At 45.3% G+C, this 20,912-nt stretch overlaps 1 protein-coding gene across 3 annotated transcripts in view; it reads left to right on the top strand.

Moving 5' to 3' along the window:
* The window catches only part of cadps2 (Ca++-dependent secretion activator 2), a 281,294-nt gene that overhangs the window by 222,097 nt on the left and 38,285 nt on the right, over positions 1–20,912 (top strand). For all 3 annotated transcript variants that reach the window (XM_064989950.1, XM_064989949.1, XM_064989951.1), the window contains 4 exons: positions 8,475–8,489; positions 10,346–10,420; positions 11,648–11,731; positions 11,861–11,893. In XM_064989950.1, coding sequence (XP_064846022.1) covers positions 8,475–8,489; positions 10,346–10,420; positions 11,648–11,731; positions 11,861–11,893 — 207 coding nt within the window. The remainder of the gene's footprint in view (positions 1–8,474; positions 8,490–10,345; positions 10,421–11,647; positions 11,732–11,860; positions 11,894–20,912) is intronic.

Raw genomic sequence — 20,912 nt, 5'->3', positions numbered from 1 at the left:
GACCGCACAAACTGATCACAAATTTCCAGTATTGCATGCAAAACCATCACATACTTGACTAACGTAAATCCAGGATGTTTCGTTATTTAACTAACTAGTGTAGCGAACAATGGATATACTGTAGTTAACAGAATGGTCAGAGCCTCATTCATATTTTTAAACCTTCAACCCTACATGCCCTCAGCAGTTATAAGCAATGATCCCTCTAAGCTCCCCCAGGCCTGCTGTGCAGAAGAAATATCAGTCCACAGAGAGAAGCATGAGATTGAACTTCACTCAACTTTCTAGTTTTCCCTGTTAGTTAACACTATCAACATTTCCCTTTACTGTGGTAATTGTGGTTGAATCAACACAATATGAGACACTTTCAATGCAACATACCGAAACAAAGTGAACTATGCAAGATTTAGTATGCAAAACTAACTATGCAAAAGATTTTGTTGAAGGCAGAATGCATTGGAGTAGGATTGTGTAGCATTGACCGGCATGACTCAGCCCGTACTCTACACAGACCCGTTCGCATAACCAATCAGTAGGCCTACATGAAAATAGACCATTGCCATATATGGATCTGAGCCATTCACTTTGAACTGAACTGTGTTTACAGCATGAGCGGTCGTGAGTAGATGCGCTTGTTTTGAGATCAAAGCGAGAGCTGCATGTAGCCACGTGTGCACCTTTTGTTCATATCCTTTGCGAGTTAATGAGGGTTTTTTTTTACCCCTTTTTTCTCCGCAATTTCGTGGTATCCAATTAGTAGTAGTTAAAGTCTTGTCTCATCGCTGCAACTCCCGTACGGACTCGGGAGAGACGAAGGTCGAGATTCTGTAATAGTGGTATGGGAATAATAATGCATTTTGTTTTGTGAAGTGGGTTCTTGCATCAAACACAACAACATTTTGGATAAACAGGTTAAAGTCTAGCCCTGCATGTTTTTTTCAAAAGTCTAATCGAATGTAGGCCTACATTGAACACCCCACATTGGCTGCTACTCTAGGCTGAACAGCAATTTCCATGTAAAAATGTTATGGGATGCATTTTCTCTATTTTTGTTTATGGTAGGCTACTCTGATAGGCCTCCATTCTAATCAAATAGCCACAGCAGCCTACTTGGCCACTGTTAAACCTCTAACTTAAAGCGGGTACAGCCTCAGTGTTCAAAGAAAACACGCACTGGAAGTTGCACATAATTTTCACAACATTCAAGTTTGTGCTCAGCAGACCTCAAATTTGCTCTGTGCCTCCCCCAAAAAATTGAGGGAACATTAGTGTAATGTACCACCACAACAGTATCAAATATTGTTCCCTACCTTGCCTGAGTTTCCCTCAAGAGCACAAGAACTAAAGTTTCCTTTGGTCTGTAACAGATTCAGTAATCTTCATATCGCCTTGACTGCCTTGCAGCCAAAACATTCATTGCAATGGGCGCCTTTATATCACGTCCAGATCAGTGGTAACGTGCAGCAGCTGCTCGAAATCGATGTGGCTGAATGAGCTCTCGATCTCTCCATTACAGCATTTCACCCTGCTAAAGGCTAACCCTCCGCTACCCGGCAACTATTTACAGTGTCTCTACAGAGAGCTAAGCTCACTGTCCCCTTAACCTTCAGGTCCATTCTCCTCAAGTCCCTGAGGATGTTGATTCATAGCTGAACAGATGCACTCAGGTTTGTACACTCGGTGTACACTACTGATTCCAATTTAGATTCCAACTCCATGTTCATTATTGCCCTAATTGAATGAATGTATTAATTATGGAGGTGATTATGATATGACAAGGTGTTGTTTCACCTGTGCTAAATACTGTCCAAGATCATTATCTATACAGTGTCTGAACCATTTATGATTTACGGGTTTGGGATCTTAATTTGACCAGTTCCATTCCAGGAGTAAAATAATCCTACAGCAGGAGGATTTGATTATTCATAAAATATGTATGTATGTACAGTGGGGCAAAAAAGTATTTAGTCAGCCACCAATTGTGCAAGTTCTCATTTTCCACCATAAATATTTATTTTCCACCATAATTTGCAAATAAATTCATTAAAAATCCTACAATGTGATTTTCTGGATTTTTTTTCTCATTTTGTCTGTCATAGTTGAAGTGTACCTATGATGAAAATTACAGGCCTCTCATCTTTTTAAGTGGGAGAACTTGCACAATTGGTGGCTGACTAAATACTTTTTGCCCCACGTATGTATGCATGTATGTTTTTCTAAATGGCCAAAAGTATGTGGACATACCTTCAAATTTGTGGATTCTGCTATTTTAGCCACACTCTTTGCTGACAGGTGTATAAAATTGAGCACACAGCCATGCAATCTCCATAGATAAACATTAGCAGTAGAATGGCCTTACTGAAGAGCTCAGTGACTTTCAACATGGCACAGTCATAGGATGCCACCTTTCCAACAAGTCAGTTTGTGAGATTTTTGCCCTGCTCGAGCTGCCCTGGTCAACTGTAAGTGCTGGTATTGTGGAAACGTCTAGGAGCAACAACTGCTCAGCCACGAAGTGGTAGGCTACACAAGCTCACAGAACGGGACTGTTGAGTGCTGAAGCGCGTAGCGTTTTAAAATTGTCTGTCCTCAGTTGTAACTCTCACTACCGAGTTCCAAACAGCCTCTGGAAGCAATGACAGCACAATACCTGTTCGTCGGGAGATTAATTAAATGGGTTTCCATGGCTGTGCAGCCGCACACAAGCCCAAGATTGCCATGCGCAATGCCAAGCATTGGTTGGAGTGATGTAATGCTCGCTGCAATTGTACTCTGGAACAATGGAAACGAGTTCTCTGGAGTGGTAAATCACACTTCACCATCTGGCAGTCCAGCGGATGAATCTGTTTTTTTTGCAGATGCCAGGAAAAAGCTACCTGCCCCAATGCATAGTTTGGTGGAAGAGGAAAAATAGTTTTTGGGCTGTTTTTCATGGTTCGGTCTAGGCCCCTTAGTTCCAGTGAAGGGAAACCTTAACGCTACAGCATACGATCGCTGTAGCGTTAATGCTCTTGTGACTGAATGGAAGCAAGTCCCCGCAGCAATGTTCCAACATCTAGCTTTCCCAGAAAAGTGGAGGCTGTTATCGCAGCAAAGGGGGTACCAAATCCATATTAATGCCAGTGATTTTGGAATGAGATGTTCGACGAGCAAGTGTCCACATACTTTTGGCCATGTAGTGTATGTAGCTTTAGCAAATAAACATTGTATTTCTGATCTACTTATGGTATGCAAAATAGGATATAGCCATTCACCTTGGATAATTAACAAGAAATGTTCAATTCTTCTTGTTTCTTGGATTACTGTTTTTTGAAGATTGTTTGCCCATTGAAAGCATTCTATTTCACAGTAAAATTATTTTGAGGATAATTCTTTTTTCATTGCCTTTTGTTAGGATGTTGCGAAACTCCTCAAGGTAAAGCTAGAGGCGTCACTACAGACACCCTGGTTCGAATCCAGGCTGTATCACAACCCGGCCGTGATTGGTAGTCCCATAGGGTGGCACACAATTGGCCCAGCATCGTTCGGGTTTGACCGGTGTAGGCCATCATTGTAAATAAGAATTTGTTCTTTACTGACTTGCCTAGTTAAATAAAAAATACAAATAAGAGCCATCTGGTCACAATAAGTGACCATCGGGTCACTCTGACAGGGATCCAGAGTTCCTCTGTCGAGATTGGAGAAACATCAAGAAAGACAACCATCTCTGCAGCACTCCACCAATCAGGCCTTCATGGTAAAATGGCCAGACAGAAGCCAATCCTCAGTAAAGAGCACATGATGGCCCGCTTGGAGTTTTCCAAAAGGATTCTCAGACTTTGACAAACAAGAACACCTTGGCCTGAATGCCAAGCGTCACGTCTGGAGGAAACCTGGCACCATCCCTACAGTGAAGCGTGGTGGCAGCATCATGCTGTGAGGATGTTTTTCAACGGCTGGGACTGGGAGACTAGTCAGGGTCTAGGAAAGATGAATGGTGCAAAGTACAGAGAGATCCTTGATGAAAACCTGCTCCAGAGAGCTCAGGACCTCAGACTGGAGTGAAGGTTCACCTTCCAACAGGACAACAACCCTAAGCACACAGTCAAGACAATGCAGTAGTGGCTTTGGGACAAGTCTCTGAATGTCCTTAGGTGGCCCAGCCAGAGCCCGGACTTGAACCCGATCAAAAATCTCTGGAGAGACCTGAAAATAGCTCTGCAGCAACGCTCCCCATCCAACCTGACAGAGCTTAAGAGGATCTGCAGGTGTGCCAGACTTGTTGCGTCGTACCCAAGAAGACCCCAGGCTGTAATCGCTGCCAAAGGTGCTTCAACAAAGTACTGGGTAAACAGTCTAAATACTTATGTAAATGTGATAGTTCAGTTGTTGTTTTTTATACATTTGCAAAAATGTCTAAAAGCCTGTTTTTGCTTTGTCTTTATGGGGTATTATGTGTAGATTGATGAGGGAAAAACAACAATTTAATCAATTTTAATCCAAAATTTATTTAGTCAATTTCAAAGTAACGCTGTAACGTAACAACATTTGGAAAAAGTGAAGGGGTCTGAATACTTTCCGAGTGCACTCTACATCTGTATCATTGTTTCAAGTCCGGTGAGCTGGAGCTGCTCTTACTTTTGTGTCATTTGAGGGGAGAGCATCACTAGCAAAGTAATTTTTGTGATTGTGACCGACCGCCTTGATTCGGTCTTACCTTTTTTACATTGGCTAAAAGCAGAGACACAGAGCTACAAAATGGTATATCATACACTGCATTTGAGGAACAATGGATAAGTAATTCTGCTTTGAAATTTGCTAAATATGGAACCATACTTTTGAGAAAATGGCCTTTAAATAATTTGGTACCTACTGGAAAGCCCTTCTTTGTCTACACCCATTCAGCATCATTCACATCCTTTTAAGCTTTAGCCCCACCCATCTCTTTAAGGGTTGATCCAAGCGTTGTGTCCTAACAACAGTCAAACTCCCAAGCTAACGTTGGCTAGCTTGCTAGCAACTTCCAGACACAAATGAAAGAACAACTAACTGACCATTTTACTCACCCGAGCAGAGCTGGTTAGGCTGTTTTTATGTAATCCAGAGTGTTGGTGACTGCAACTGTGCTGCTGGCAACAATTTAACCTTTACTGACACCGGCCATATTCAACAGTTGTTGAGCGTTCATAAATTTGTCAGTTATTCTGTGCTCTGCTACCAGCTATGTCTATCAACAGTCGTCACAGTGACGTTCTATTGAAATGGTTACTTGCATAGTGGAGTCTTTTGTTAAGACATGTATCTAGCTAGGTAAACAATGAACCATAATCCCAACTCATGAGGTTACTACCCTGCATGAATCTGCAGGTAGCTAACCATCCAAGTTCGATGTTAGCTAGCTAACATTAGGCTATATCTAGCAAAGCAAATGGTTCTGAGATATGAATAATAACAGCGAGCCTGCCAGCTAATGTTAGCTAGCTAGCTAGCAGTACACTTTAACTTGAAATGAAAACGACTTTATGCCAAAATTAGAAACGCGTAACATCTGAAAATGTAGCTAGCTAGACTATCTTACCCATATACATCATGGATGCCATGGTTGCCCTTAGTTGGTAGAGTGTTTTCTCCATCTCCTTAGCTGTCATACTCTAATGCCACTGATTTCAATTCTCGGTCATTCAGAAAGTGGAGATCAACACTTACGCAGTTCTACTACGCTATACATTTTTTTTAAAGCCGCTAAAGACAGGATTACCTATACATGCTGACCAGCTCAAATAGACAGAAGTATGCTATATGGCAGACCAATCTGAACTCATCTCTTGGTATGTCCTTTCCACTCATTATCTCAGCCTATCATGGATAGCGGGAAGGTTGCGCACTTTTTCTGTGGCTAAACCAACTAGGCTCATAATTTAACCATTTTCATTGTATTTACCGATTGCACTCAAGTCTGCTATTAAGGCACATGAAAGTTCACATTTCAGAAGGCATTTCTGCCAAAAAATGCATTTTGATTAAAAAAGATAAGTTTACATTCAAATGGCACTCCTGTGAAGTAGTGACCCGCCTAGTTTCCTGAAACGAGTCACAACTTTACTTTGCATGTGAGAACCATTGGCACAGGCAAGTCTGATTGGGCTTTGCAGTACAACAGCTTCTGCTATAGAACAAACGTAGCATGGCTTTATGTCTGTGGTTTACGATGTAAAAAAAAACGCTCATCTCTAGACCTTTACGCTTAAAAATAAAAACCTGTACCCATTGGAGAATGACTGCCCCCTCTTATTGAAGCCACGGAAGTTCAAGGCCGCGTTATTGCAGGCGTTGTTTGCAGAAAATAGGATCCCCAATTTAGTGAATGTAAAAATGGCACTTTTCGTGGTGAATCTTTGTGGAAATAAAAACATTTTTGAAAGACAATCATGGCACCAATAATTGCTTCTAATACTCCAGATGTATGTTCTTGAACCGATCATTTTTAAATCGCGCACAGAAGAACTGAAAGGATAATTGAGTTGCTAATGGCAGCCTGCAGTACACCGGTCAGCCTTCCACTTGAATTATTCAATGAGAGGGGGCAACATTGAGCTAGCCTGCAACATCACTTCCTGGAGTAGTTCACATTGTGCATGCACTATTGAGTCTGACATTGGAATGAATGGTGTCAAGGGATCGATGGCTTTGACCATTCATATACAGTCATTGATATTACCGGAGCTACATTTATTTTTATTTTTAATAAACACTATTTAATCTACAATCTACATCTCTGTCAGAAAAAAATTCTGATTTCCAGTTTGGTTCAGATGAGATGGAAGTCATGGCCACTAAATCAACTGTTAGTAAAAGAATGTGTTCCGCAGAATTGTTTTTATCCAGTCAATGTGTGCCACGGTTCAAAAAAGGTTGGGAACCACTGTGTTAATGGACATCTTCACTGCAAATTGCATACTTATCAATCCTTTTTCCATTTTCTACAGAAATGTATGTTAATAGTTAAAATTGACATGTATATAAATCTCAAACAATGTAGTTATACCTGACTCAGATGAAGTATTCGGCCATAAATAACTTTCAATGGCGATTCTCCATTTAGCATTATTTTCAGTTCGGTCGTAAATTAAGTCTAATCCAGGTTCGGCAAACCAGCCCATTATGTACAGTACCAGTCAAATGTTTGGACACACCTACTCATTCAAGGGTTTTCCTTTATTTTTACTATTTTCTACATTGTACAATAATAGTGAAGACATCAACACTATGAAATAACACATATGTGGTAACCGAAAAAGTGTTAAACAAATCTAAATATATTTTATATTCTTCAATGTAGCCACCCTTTGCCGAGATGACAGCTTTGCGCACTCTTGGCATTCTCTCAACCAGCTTCACCTGGAATGCTTTTCCAACAGTCTTGAAGGAGTTCCCACATATGCTGAGCTCTTGTTGGCTGCTTTTCCTTCCCTCTGCGTTCCAACTCATCCCAAATCAGATGGGATGGTGTGGTAGACATGCTGGTTAAGTGTGCCTTGAATTCTAAATTAATCACAGATGGCATCACCGGCAAAGCACCATCACACCACCTCATCCATGCTTCACAGTGGAAACCACACATGCAGAGATCATCCGTTCACATATTCTGCGTCTCACAAAGACACACCGGGTTGGAACCAAAAATCTCACATTTGGACTCATCAGACCAAAGGACATGTTTCTAGTGGTCTAGTGTCCATTGCTCATGCTTCTTGGCCCAAGCAAGTATCTTCTTCTTATTGATGTCCTTTAGTAGTTGTTTATTTGCAGCAAATGGACAATGAAGGCCTGGTTCACGCAGTCTCCTCTGAACAGAGGATGTTGAGATGTGTCTGTTAGTTGAACTCTGAAACATTTATTTGGGCTGCAATCTCAGGTTGAGTTAACTCTAAATAACTTATCCTCTGCAGCAGAGGTAACTCTGGGTCTTCCCTTCCTGTGGCGGTCCTCATGAGAGCCACTTACATCTTAGTGCTTGATGGTTTTGGAGACTTAAAGAAACTTTCAAAGTTCCTGAAATTTTCCGCATTGACTGTCCTTCATGTCTTAAAGTAATGATGGACTGTCGTTTCTCTTTGCTTATTTGAAAATGTTTAGTTACTACATGATTCCATATGTGTTATGTAATAGTTTTGATATCTTCACTGTTATTCTGCAATGTAGAAAATTGTAAAAAAATAAAGAAAAACCCTTGAATGAGTAGGTGTGTCCAAACTTTTGACTGGTACTTTATATGCAGAGATATTAAAAATTTCCTGGGGGTGTTAAATTGTTTTTATTTTGTATCAGACACGCATACTGCATAATCAAATAATTAAATGAAATGATTGTGTGCAAAGCTGTTTACTTTAATCATCTAATGCTATTGAATTTCAGGTGATGATTTTGCTTGTTTCTTTCTTTCATTTCCTTGGTTTCATTTTCATACATCCTGCACGTCATTGTTTGAATCCAAGATTGACAAACAATGGGTAAGTGTTTTTCATCCCTTTGTAGAATCTTAAACCACCTTCAGCTTTCTTTGTTAGTCCCCTCCTTATCCCCTCCCCTCATCACACCTACTGAAAACATTTACATTTTAGTCAATTAGCAGAAGCTCTTATCCAGAGCGATGAGGGGTAAATGCCTTGTTCAAGGGCACATCGGCAGATTTAATCCCCTAGTCATCTTGGGGATTCGACTGGCTCAACGCTCTTAACCACTAGACTACCTGCCACTACAGATCTTTTTATTATATTCGTTTTTTTAATGGAATGGAACAATGGTGGAACAGAGCACATTCATATATGCAAACAAATGTAACTTCCTCTGGTCCTTGTCTCAAAGGGACCTCAATTTGAACTAAATCCAAACACTATGTTTCACATTCACCAGAGAATGTCTTTGTGCATAGCGGTCTATGCCAGAGTGCTCGCTTCTGATCGACACAAAAGAGATCCTGGCATTTCAGATGTTTGTGCGCTGAATGGCGTCTGCCATTGCCAGCTCATCATACTTCCTATTCAAACTGCTGAATGGAGAAGTCGTCTAAACTTTTAGGAGATCAGAAATGAATTTTTTCTCAAAGTACAGGCTGGCTGAGGTAGGAGACTTCAATAGAACGGAGGAATGTCCCCCTTTGTGATTTTCCACTTCATAGATAGCTCTGCCCCGAAATCATTCCCCAGCGAATGCTTAATCGAATATCTTCATCAAAAGCGTCTCTGCGAATTGGGACTGTCTTGCTGTATACCAATATATCACCAGGATCATCATGTCTAAAGAAATTATCAGTTAACTATGTTGTTATTGTCATTGGAATGGGAAGCTTACATTTGGAAATGCCAGTTGCACCTTAGAATTAAAAAAACTCGGGCTCTTAACAGTTTGCTACCAGATAAGTTTTAAAAATAAATTGTTATTTTGCATGTGGTGCACACATTTGAAAAGACCTCACAATTTAATATTCTCTATTGTGAAGAAGGACCTCACAATTCGGCCGCCTCTGTAAAATAAAAAGCAAACACAGCAGTGTTATTTGAGGTTAAAAAAAAAAAGTCCTTAAGATTCGCTTGAAATTCTGTTTATGAAAGAAGCTGCCATTTCGTGGGATGAAGAAAAAGGTGAAAAGAAAATGAGGGCTGCCGATGGTGACCTCCATGCACCCTCAATTTGTCACCGATCTGCAGGCTTTGTTGATTGAAATTTTTAATTTGGGTGTTCTTTAGACGCGTCATGAAAGGGCATTGTCGCCAAGAGATGAACTCCCCGGCTGCCGTGCGAGCGTCGAAGGCAGCCATTCAACGCCACAAATGGAGGCTCTCCCGCCCTCTTCTATCCCCCATCTCACTCTCTTCTCTCTCTCTCACTCCTTTCTATCCCTCCCTCTTTTTAGGCTGTGACGTGTTTTTTTTGGGAGGGTAAAAAATACTCATGAATATAGGGGTTATGAGACATGAAATGGCGGATTAATTGAATCTAGTGTGAGCCTTTGGTCTCCGCAGCTGGACCGGTGCTTTAGAGGAACACAAGGCTGCTCTAATTGTGGGGAAGCACAAAAAGTATCCTTCGAATTCCTTTGCCTTCCAATGAGAGCGGGAATGCCATTCAGCCACATAATGGCCCTATTAGCTGCTTAACTCACCGGTGCTACATGGGAAGATTTTCTCTGCTGAATGTTTTGGGTATGGAGTCAGGGTAGAGAGAGAGAGAGTGTGTGTGTGTGTGTGTGTGTGTGTGCGTGCGTGCGTGCCCGTTCGTGCATGCCAAAATGAAGGAATAATTTTTACCTTATCTCCCTCATCATAGATCTTAAAACTGTTTGTTTGTCTCCCTACCCCCTCCTCAGCAACAGTACCATTCGAAAATCGATGTCCTGATCGATGATGCGTTTAAAGACATGATTTCCTCCATGGTCACAAAGGTATGTTACTGCACATCCTCCACAGACCCAATGACTACATACTGCATAGTGTTGCAAAGCTACCAGTAATTTACCAAATTACTGGAGTCTTCAGTCATTTTGGAGTATAAACTGAAAATCTATCTTAACTGTTGGTAATTTAAACTTGAATAACATTATTATATATTTGTTTTATATAGTATTAATTTATCATATTTGTGTCCATATTGTCCATGAGTTTCTAGTAGATATGGTTCAATAGAAAATAGCCTAATTAATGAAAAAAAAGCATCTGATCAACAATTGCATTATTTTCAATTCTCTCTTCAAAAATGTACTTTTTTCACAAATGCCACCAGTTTGGCGTTAAAACATTAACAACAAATACACATTGACATAGTAATACAAATAAAGGTTTGTACAGAAATTAAAAAAAAAAAAAAATATATATATATATATATATATATATATATATAATATATATATATATATATATATATATATAAGTGTGTATGTATGTATATATATATATATATATATATATATATATATATATATATATATATATATATATATATATATATATATATATATATATATATATATATAAGTGTATATATATATATATATATATATATATATATATATATATATATATATATATATATATATATATATATATATATATATATATATATATATATAAAAGTGTATATATATATATAAAAGTATATTTCATGCTGAAACCCTCATATAAAACACCAATGGTATTCACTAAATTGCTGGTTTATAGTGAGGGCAAGAGATTATTTTACAGACATCTGTGATTCTCTGGAGTATCTAAAAGGGCCACTAGATGTATTGTGATAGATTTCATAAAATCCTTGAAAGATACCTGGTAGTTTACTGGTTTCCAGTAATATACCCTCCCTTTGCAACCCTGCATATAGATACTGTATATTTCAGCTCTTCTCCACCTCAAATCCAATGCCGATTTTATTAAGAAACACTTTCTTAGTTCTATTTCACTAAGGTGTGATATAACCCAGTTATATCACACCTGTTAATTGTCCTCATATTCTATGCAAAATATGATTAGAATATGTAATAACCAAAAGAAGAGCGGAAAGCATACACTAAAAAATGTGAAGAGAAGAAAGTCATTCAGGCAGTACATTCATTACCCCCCCCCACCCCCTTTTTACAAATGGCAACTAACATGTCTGATTTTCTTGTTTCCCCTGGCAGTTTGCTGGAGTTTTAGACGGTGTTCTCTCCAAACTCTCCAGATATGACGAAGGGACATTCTTTTCTTCTATCCTGTCTTTCACGGTAAGCTTTTCTGTTCCACTCCAGAGAATGCGGTCCCTTTGCGTTCAGTCCTTAGAAAAGCAACATGTTATTTGTTGTAACCGAATCTGCTCAGTTGAACTTTTTTTGTATCTTTCCTTTGCCTCAAAGGTGAAAGCAGCTGCCAAGTATGTGGATGTGCCTGTGAGTATTATTTCTCCTTCATTTCTAACAGTCTTACTTGCTCATATGAACACGTTTGTTTGCACACACACATATTTCTGTCTCAAAAATAAAAGCTTTCTGAGGAAAGCTGGCATTGAGCAAAGATCATATTTGTTAGATGTTTATCATCAGATTCTGATGTTAAATGTGGGTGAAATATTTTAACATTTTGCCTTGAAGCACCGTTGTGTCAGAGTATTTGAGGTTGTGATGGCGTGCAGGACTAATTATTGGCACCGTTGGCTAATGAAAACGTTTTTTTTGAGCGATTTGCCAAGGTGTCGGTCATGGGCGGTCACTACATGCCGCATCAACACTATTGAGCGACAGCACCATGGCAGGAAGCAGGAGCTCAATCAGCCGACAGAAAGATGGCAAATGCAGCGATGAGGAAGCCCTCTAATTACCCAAAGAGAGACGCAGTGACACATCCTGAATTACAGGGGGCCCAGGGGGGATCTCAGACCCCCTAAATGCAACAAAGTCAAACTTTGGGGGGGTGACTTGAAATAATTCTAATTTAATAATTCTCCTATTTGTTTAAAATGCCATTTGTACTGAGTGGTAAATATTTTTTGTGTGTGGCTGCACTTGTCATCCCGGGACAGTCTCGTATCTCAGCCCCTTTTCAGGTGTCCCAGCTTTTCTTACTACAAAAAAGCTAAAAGTGTAGACCCAATGACGATTACAGAATGTCATTACACTTTTTAGTGTTTTGTAACAGATGTCTCTTTCCATTCATCGAATGGTGCGAGTGCACAGTACACTGTTTGGGTGCTGGAATTATTCATTCATTGAATATAAGAATGTATTCTTAACTGACTTGCCTAGTAAAATAAAGGTAAAATTTAAAATAAAAAAAACTCTGGACCGACACATTCGGCCGACTCTCCATTGGTCAGGGATTGCAAGGCTAAGTCTCTGATTCACTAAATGTGAAAGCAGGGCCAGGGTGTCATGACTTGGTCGGTTAGGCCACTTCATTGTGACATACTATTGTTCTTAAGCCATCAAAAGATTTGCCCTGGTGGTCTAGTGGTAAGGGTTCAGTCCACTCACCAGTAGGCAGCGTTCCATTTCTGCTTAGGGAGGCCTGTTTCGACCCACAAATCCAACTTTTAACCCAAAGCAAGAGGTGGTTTCACTCTATCGTAACCAAGCACACTCTGACACCCTTTTCAGCATCCATGAGTAGGACTGTTGATAAAGCCAGCCAAGCCTTTGTCCTTCTCTTCAAACCTCCCCCTCCCGCCTGTCCTTGACTCAGCGAATCCCACGTGTCCCATTGACACTGGTTCCCAGAGCTCTGAGCCTGCCAAATCTGCTCTCCTCCTCCCTTCACCTGAAAATTATAATGTAACCACCTTGCGCTTTTGTGTGGAGGGAACCGAAAGCTGTTAAGCCCCTCTTACAGGTGAGCTAAAGAGATGGGAGAGTGGAGGAGGGTTGTGTCGCTGGGGCATTTAGCAGAAAACTCTTTTGGGTCCTTGTCACGAAAGGTTAAGATCCCTCCCACACACACACACACACACACACACACACACACACACACACACACACACACACACACACACACACACACAACCAGCTGCACCTGGGGGAAACAGATCCGGGGCAGGAAACCAGACTGGCAGCAGTGTATAATTAGCAGCAATCCCTCTCTCTCTCGCTCTTCCTTTCTCTCTCCACAGCATTCAGCGCTTATCCCCCTCAGGTTAACCAGTCATTGCTGCCCCACACCACCTACGCCACCACCACTACGCCACCACCACTACGCCAACACCACTACGCCACCACCACTACGCCACCACCACTACGCCACCACCACTACGCCACCACCACTACGCCACCACCACTACGCCACCACCACTACGCCACCACCACTACGCCACCACTACGCCACCACCACTATGCCGCCACCACCACTATGCCGCCACCACCACTATGCCGCCACCACCACTATGCCGCCACTACCACTTTGCCGCCACCACCACCACTATTACACCACCACCACTATGCCACCACCACCACTATGCCACCACCACCACTATGCCACCACCACTACACCACTACACCACCACTACACCACTACACCACCACTACTCCACAACCGCTATGCCACCACCGCTATGCCACCACCGCTATGCCACCACCGCTATGCCACCACCACTATGCCACCACCACTATGCCACCACTACGCCTACACCACCACCACCACTACACCACCACCACCACTACACCACCACCACTACACCACCACTACGCCACCACCACCACCACTACGCCACCTACACCACCACCACCACTACACCACCACTACTACACCACCACCACTATTACACCACCACTACTACACCACCACCACTATGCCGCCACCACCACTATTACACCACCACCACTATTACACCACCACCACTATCCCACCACCACCACTACACCACCACCACCACTATGCCACCACCACTATGCCACCACCACTATGCCACCACCACTATGCCACCACTATGCCTACACCACCACCACTACACCACCACCACTAAACCACCACCACCACCACTACGCCACCACCACTATGCCACCACCACCACTATGCCACCTACACCACCACCACTACACCACCACTACACCACTACACCACCACCACTATGCCACCACCACCACTATGCCACCACCACTATGCCACCACCACCACTATGCCACCACTACACCACCACCACTACACCACCTACACCACCACTATGCCACCACCACTACACCACCTACACCACCACTATGCCACCACCACTATGCCACCACCACCACTATGCCACCACCACCACCACCACTACGCCACCACCACTACACCACCACTACCACTACCACCACCACTATCACTATGCCACCACCACCACTATGCCACCACTACGCCTACACCACCACCACTACACCACCACCACTACACCACCACTATGCCACCACCACCACTATGCCACCACCACCACTACGCCAACTACACCACCACCACTACACCACCACTACACCACCACTACACCACCACCACTATGCCACCACCACCACTATGCCACCACCACCACTATGCCACCACCACCACTACGCCAACTACACCACCACCACTACACCACCACTACACCACCACTACACCACCACTACACCACCACTACACCACCACTACACCACCACTACACCACCACCACTATGCCACCACCACTACACCACCACCACTATGCCACCACTACACCACCACCACCACTATGCCACCACTACACCACCACCACCACTATGCCGCCACCACCACTATGCCGCCACCACCACTATTACACCACCACCACTATTACACCACCACCACTATTACACCACCACTACTATGCCACCACCACCACTACACCACCACCACTACACCACTACCACTATGCCACCACCACTATGCCACCACCACTATGCCACCACTACGCCTACACCACCACCACCACTACACCACCACCACACCACCACTACGCCACCACCACCACTATGCCGCCACCACCACTACGCCACCTACACCACCTTCACCACTACAACACTACACCACCACCACTACACCACCACCACTATGCCACCACCACCACTATGCCACCACCACCACTATACCACCACCACTATGCCACCACCACCACTATACCACCACCACTATACCCTCACCACTATGCCACCACCACCACTGTCACCACCACTACACCACCTACACCACTATGCCACCACCACCACTATGCCACCACCACTATGCCACCACCACCACTACACCACCACCACATTTCTACATTTTAGTCATTTAGCAGACGCTCTTATCCAGAGAGCCTTAGTTATTGCATTCATCTTAAGATAGCTAGGTGAGACAACCACATATCACAGTCAAAGCAAGTACACTACACAACCACCACCACTACACCACCACTACACCACCACCACTATGCCGTCACCACCACTATGCCGCCACCACCAATATGCCGCCACCACCACTATGCTACCACCACCACTACACCACCACTACACCACCACCACATTTCTACATTTTAGTCATTTAGCAGACGCTCTTATCCAGAGAGCCTAACAGTTATTGCATTCATCTTAAGATGGCTAGGTGAGACAACCACATATCACAGTCAAAGCAAGTACACTACACAACCACCACCACTACACCACCACCACTACACCACCACTACGCCACCACCACCACCACTACGCCACCTACACCACCACCACCACTACACCACCACTACTACACCACCACCACCACTATGCCACCACCACTATGCCACCACCACTATGCCACCACTATGCCTACACCACCACCACTACACCACCACCACTAAACCACCACCACCACCACTACGCCACCACCACTATGCCACCACCACCACTATGCCACCTACACCACCACCACTACACCACCACTACACCACTACACCACCACCACTATGCCACCACCACCACTATACCACCACCACTATGCCACCACCACCACTATGCCACCACCACCACCACCACTACACCACCCACCACCACTATGCCACCACCACTACACCACCACCACTATGCCACCACCACTATGCCACCACCACCACTATGCCACCACCACCACCACCACTACGCCACCACCACTACACCACCACTACCACACCACCACCACTATCACATGCCACCACCACCACTATGCCACCACTACGCCTACACCACCACCACTACACCACCACCACCACCACCACTATGCCACCACCACCACTATGCCACCACCACCACTACACCACCACCTACACCACCACCACTACACCACCACCACCACCACCACTATGCCACCACCACCACTATGCCACCACCACCACTGCCACACCACCACTACTACACCACCACCACTACACCACCACTACACCACCACTACCACCACTACACCACCACCACTATGCCACCACCACTACACCACCACCACTATGCCACCACTACACCACCACCACCACTATGCCACCACTACACCACCACCACCACTATGCCGCCACCACCACTATGCCGCCACCACCACTATTACACCACCACCACTATTACACCACCACCACTATTACACCACCACCACCACCACCACTACTATGCCACCACCACCACTACACCACCACCACTACACCACACCACTATGCCACCACCACTATGCCACCACCACTATGCCACCCACTACACCACCACCACCACTACACCACCACCACCACTACACCACCACTACACCACCACCACCACTATGCCGCCACCACCACTACGCCACCTACACCACCTTCACCCACCACTACACCACCACCACTACACCACCACCACTATGCCACCACCACCACTATGCCACCACCACCACTATACCACCACCACTATGCCACCACCACCACTATACCACCACCACACTATGCCACCACCACCACTGTCACCACCACTACACCACCTACACCACTATGCCACCACCACCACTATGCCACCACCACTATGCCACCACCACCACTACACCACCACCACCACTCATGCCACCACCACCACTATGACAACCACATCACACTACACTACACAACCACCACCACTACACCACCACTACACCACCACCACTATGTCACCACCCACCACCACCAATATGCCGCCACCACCACTATGCTACCACCACCACTACACCACCACTACACCACCACCACACTATGTCACCACCACCACTATCCACCATCTTAAGATAGCCACCACCACTACACCACCACCACCACTACTATGCCACCACACCACCACTACACACACCACCACTATACCACCACCACCACTACACCACCACTACGCCACCACCACTACCACCACCACACCACCACCACTATGCCGCCACCACCACCACCACTACACCACCACCACCACTATGCCACCACCACTATGCCACCACCACCACCACCACTACTACACCACCACCACTATGCCGCCACCACCACTACGCCACCTACACCACCTTCACCACTACACCACTACACCACCGCTACACCACCACCACTATGCCACCACCACCACTATGCCACCACCACCACTATGCCACCACCACCACCACCACCACTATACCACCACCACTATGCCACCACCACCACTATGCCACCACCACTACACCACCTACACCACCACCACCACTATGCCACCACCACCACTATGCCACCACCACTATGCCACCACCACTATGCCACCACTACGCCTACACCACCACCACTACATCACCACCACTACACCGCCACTACACCACCACTACACCACCACTATGCCACCACCACCACTATGCCACCACCACCACTACGCCACCTACACCACCACTACACCACCACTACACCACCACCACTATGCCACCACCACCACTATGCCACCACTATGCCACCACCACCACTATGCCACCACTACACCACCACCACTATGCCACCACTACACCACCACCACTATGCCACCACTACACCACCACCACCACTATGCCACCACCACCACTACACCACCACTATGCCACCACTACGCCACCACCACCACTACGCCGCCACCACCACTACGCCGCCGCCACCACTACGCCACCGCCACCACTACGCCGCCGCCACCACTACGCCGCCGCCACCACTACGCCGCCGCCACCACTACGCCGCCGCCACCACTACGCCGCCACCACCACGCCACCACTATGCCACCACTATACCACCGCCACTATGCCGCCGCCACCACTATGCCGCCGCCACCACTATGCCGCCGCCACCACTATGCCACCGCCACCACTATGCCACCGCCACCACTATGCCACCACTATGCCACCGCCACCACTATGCCACCACTACACCACTATGCCACCACTACACCACTATGCCACCACTACACCACTATGCCACCACTACACCACTATGCCACCACCACCACCATGCCACCACCACCACCATGCCACCACCACCACCATGCCACCACTATGCCACCACCACCACTATGCCACCACCACCACTATGCCACCACCACCACTATGCCACCACCACCACTATGCCACGACCACCACCACTATGCCACCGCCACCACTACTATGCCACCGCCACCACTATGCCACCACCACCACTACGCCACCACCACCACTACAACACCACCACTACACCACTACACCAACAACACCACTACACCAACACCACATACACCAGCACCACTACACCAACACCACATACACCAGCACCGCTACACCACCTACAACACCACCAACACCACTACACCAACACCACTATACCTACACCACCACCACCACATTTCTACATTTTAGTCATTTAGCAGACGCTCTTATCCAGAGAGCCTTACAGTTATTGCATTCATCTTAAGATAGCTAGGTGAGACAACCACATATCACAGTCAAAGCAAGTACATTTTTCCTCAAAGTAGTTATCAGTAGAGTCAACTCCACCACCACCTCTGGCAATTCCACCACCAACTCCACCACCACACACACCTTTTTTCCCATCTGCCTCCTTTTGACATGATTTGATTTCACACTAGATTGTTGACAGTCTGGAATAGCCTCTGTGTGTGGTTGTGTGTCTAGCATGTTTGGCTACAAGTCAAGTACAGAACTGAGGCTCATTCTTTGAAAGAGGGCAGAGCGTGACAGAGGGCGGCCCGTGTGTATTCTGTTTTGGCCCCAATCTAGAGTGTAGTTATGTTGGAACCTGGTCCATGCCTCCGTCTCTTTCTCTATCGTTCTCTATGCCTTCCTCTCTTTCTCCATCTCATTCTATATGCCTTTATCTCTTTCTCCATGCCTCCATCTCTTTCTCTATCTCCTCCATGCCTCCATCTAAACTCAGCAAAAAAAGTCCCTTTTTCAGGACCCTGTCTTTCAAAGATAAGTCGTTAAAATCCAAATAACTTCACAGATCTTCATTGTAAAGGTTTTAAACACTGTCTCCCATGCTTGTCCAATGAACCATAAGCAATTAATGAACATGCACCTGTGGAATGGTTGTTATGGGGCGGCAGGGTAGCCTAGTGGTTAGAGTGTTCAAACCCCCAAGCTGACAAGGTACAAATCTGTCATTCTGCCCCTGAACAGGCAGTTAACCCACTGTTCCTAGGCCGTCATTGAAAATAAGAATTTGTTCTTAACTGACTTGCCTAGTTAAGTAAAGGTTAAAAAAATGTATACCTTTGAAAAAGGCACTAAAAGCCTACAGACGGTAGGCAGTATAGGTCACAGTTATGTAAACTTAGGGCACTAAAGAGGCCTTTCTACTTAAAAACACCAAAGAAAGATACCCAGGGTCCCTGCTCATCTGTGTGAACGTGCCTTAGGCATGAGGACTGCAGATGTGGCCAGGGCAAAAAATTGCAATGTCCATAGTGTGAGACGCCTTAGACAGCACTACATGGAGACAGAATGGACAGCTGCATTGGCAGACCATGTGTAACAACACCTGCACAGAATCGGTACATCCGAACATCACACTTACGGGACAGGTACAGGATGGCAACATCAACTGCCCGAGTTACACCAGGAATGCACAATCCCTCCATCAGTGCTCAGACTGTCTGCAATAGGCTGAGAGAGGCTGGACTGAGGGCTTGTAGGCCTGTTGTAAGGCAGGTCCTCACCAGACCTGCCTCACAACAAGGTTGTGCGGTGGTGTGGTGGGGGGATTGATTCCCTTGTGACAACAGGGACAGTGATATATTGCCAATGATCCTGACATATACACACACATACACACAAATACCCCCCGCCCTCCCACACACACACACACACCACCCCACACACACACACACCACCCCACACACACACCACCCTACACACACACGCATGCACGCACACACACACCACCCCACACCTGTCCAATCCATACTGTCACTCACTGCAGCTCAGGAAGTGGTGGATTCAGTCTCCACCCACAGGATTACAGTTTCCTGACAGGCCTGTCAATCATCAGACACCACCCCCCTGACCCTAACCCCACAGCTCACCCCCCTC

Source organism: Oncorhynchus masou, chromosome 15 (genome assembly GCF_036934945.1).
Source record: "Oncorhynchus masou masou isolate Uvic2021 chromosome 15, UVic_Omas_1.1, whole genome shotgun sequence".
In the NCBI taxonomy this organism is placed as follows: domain Eukaryota; kingdom Metazoa; phylum Chordata; class Actinopteri; order Salmoniformes; family Salmonidae; genus Oncorhynchus; species Oncorhynchus masou.
This window is presented reverse-complemented; position numbering and strand designations above follow the sequence as displayed.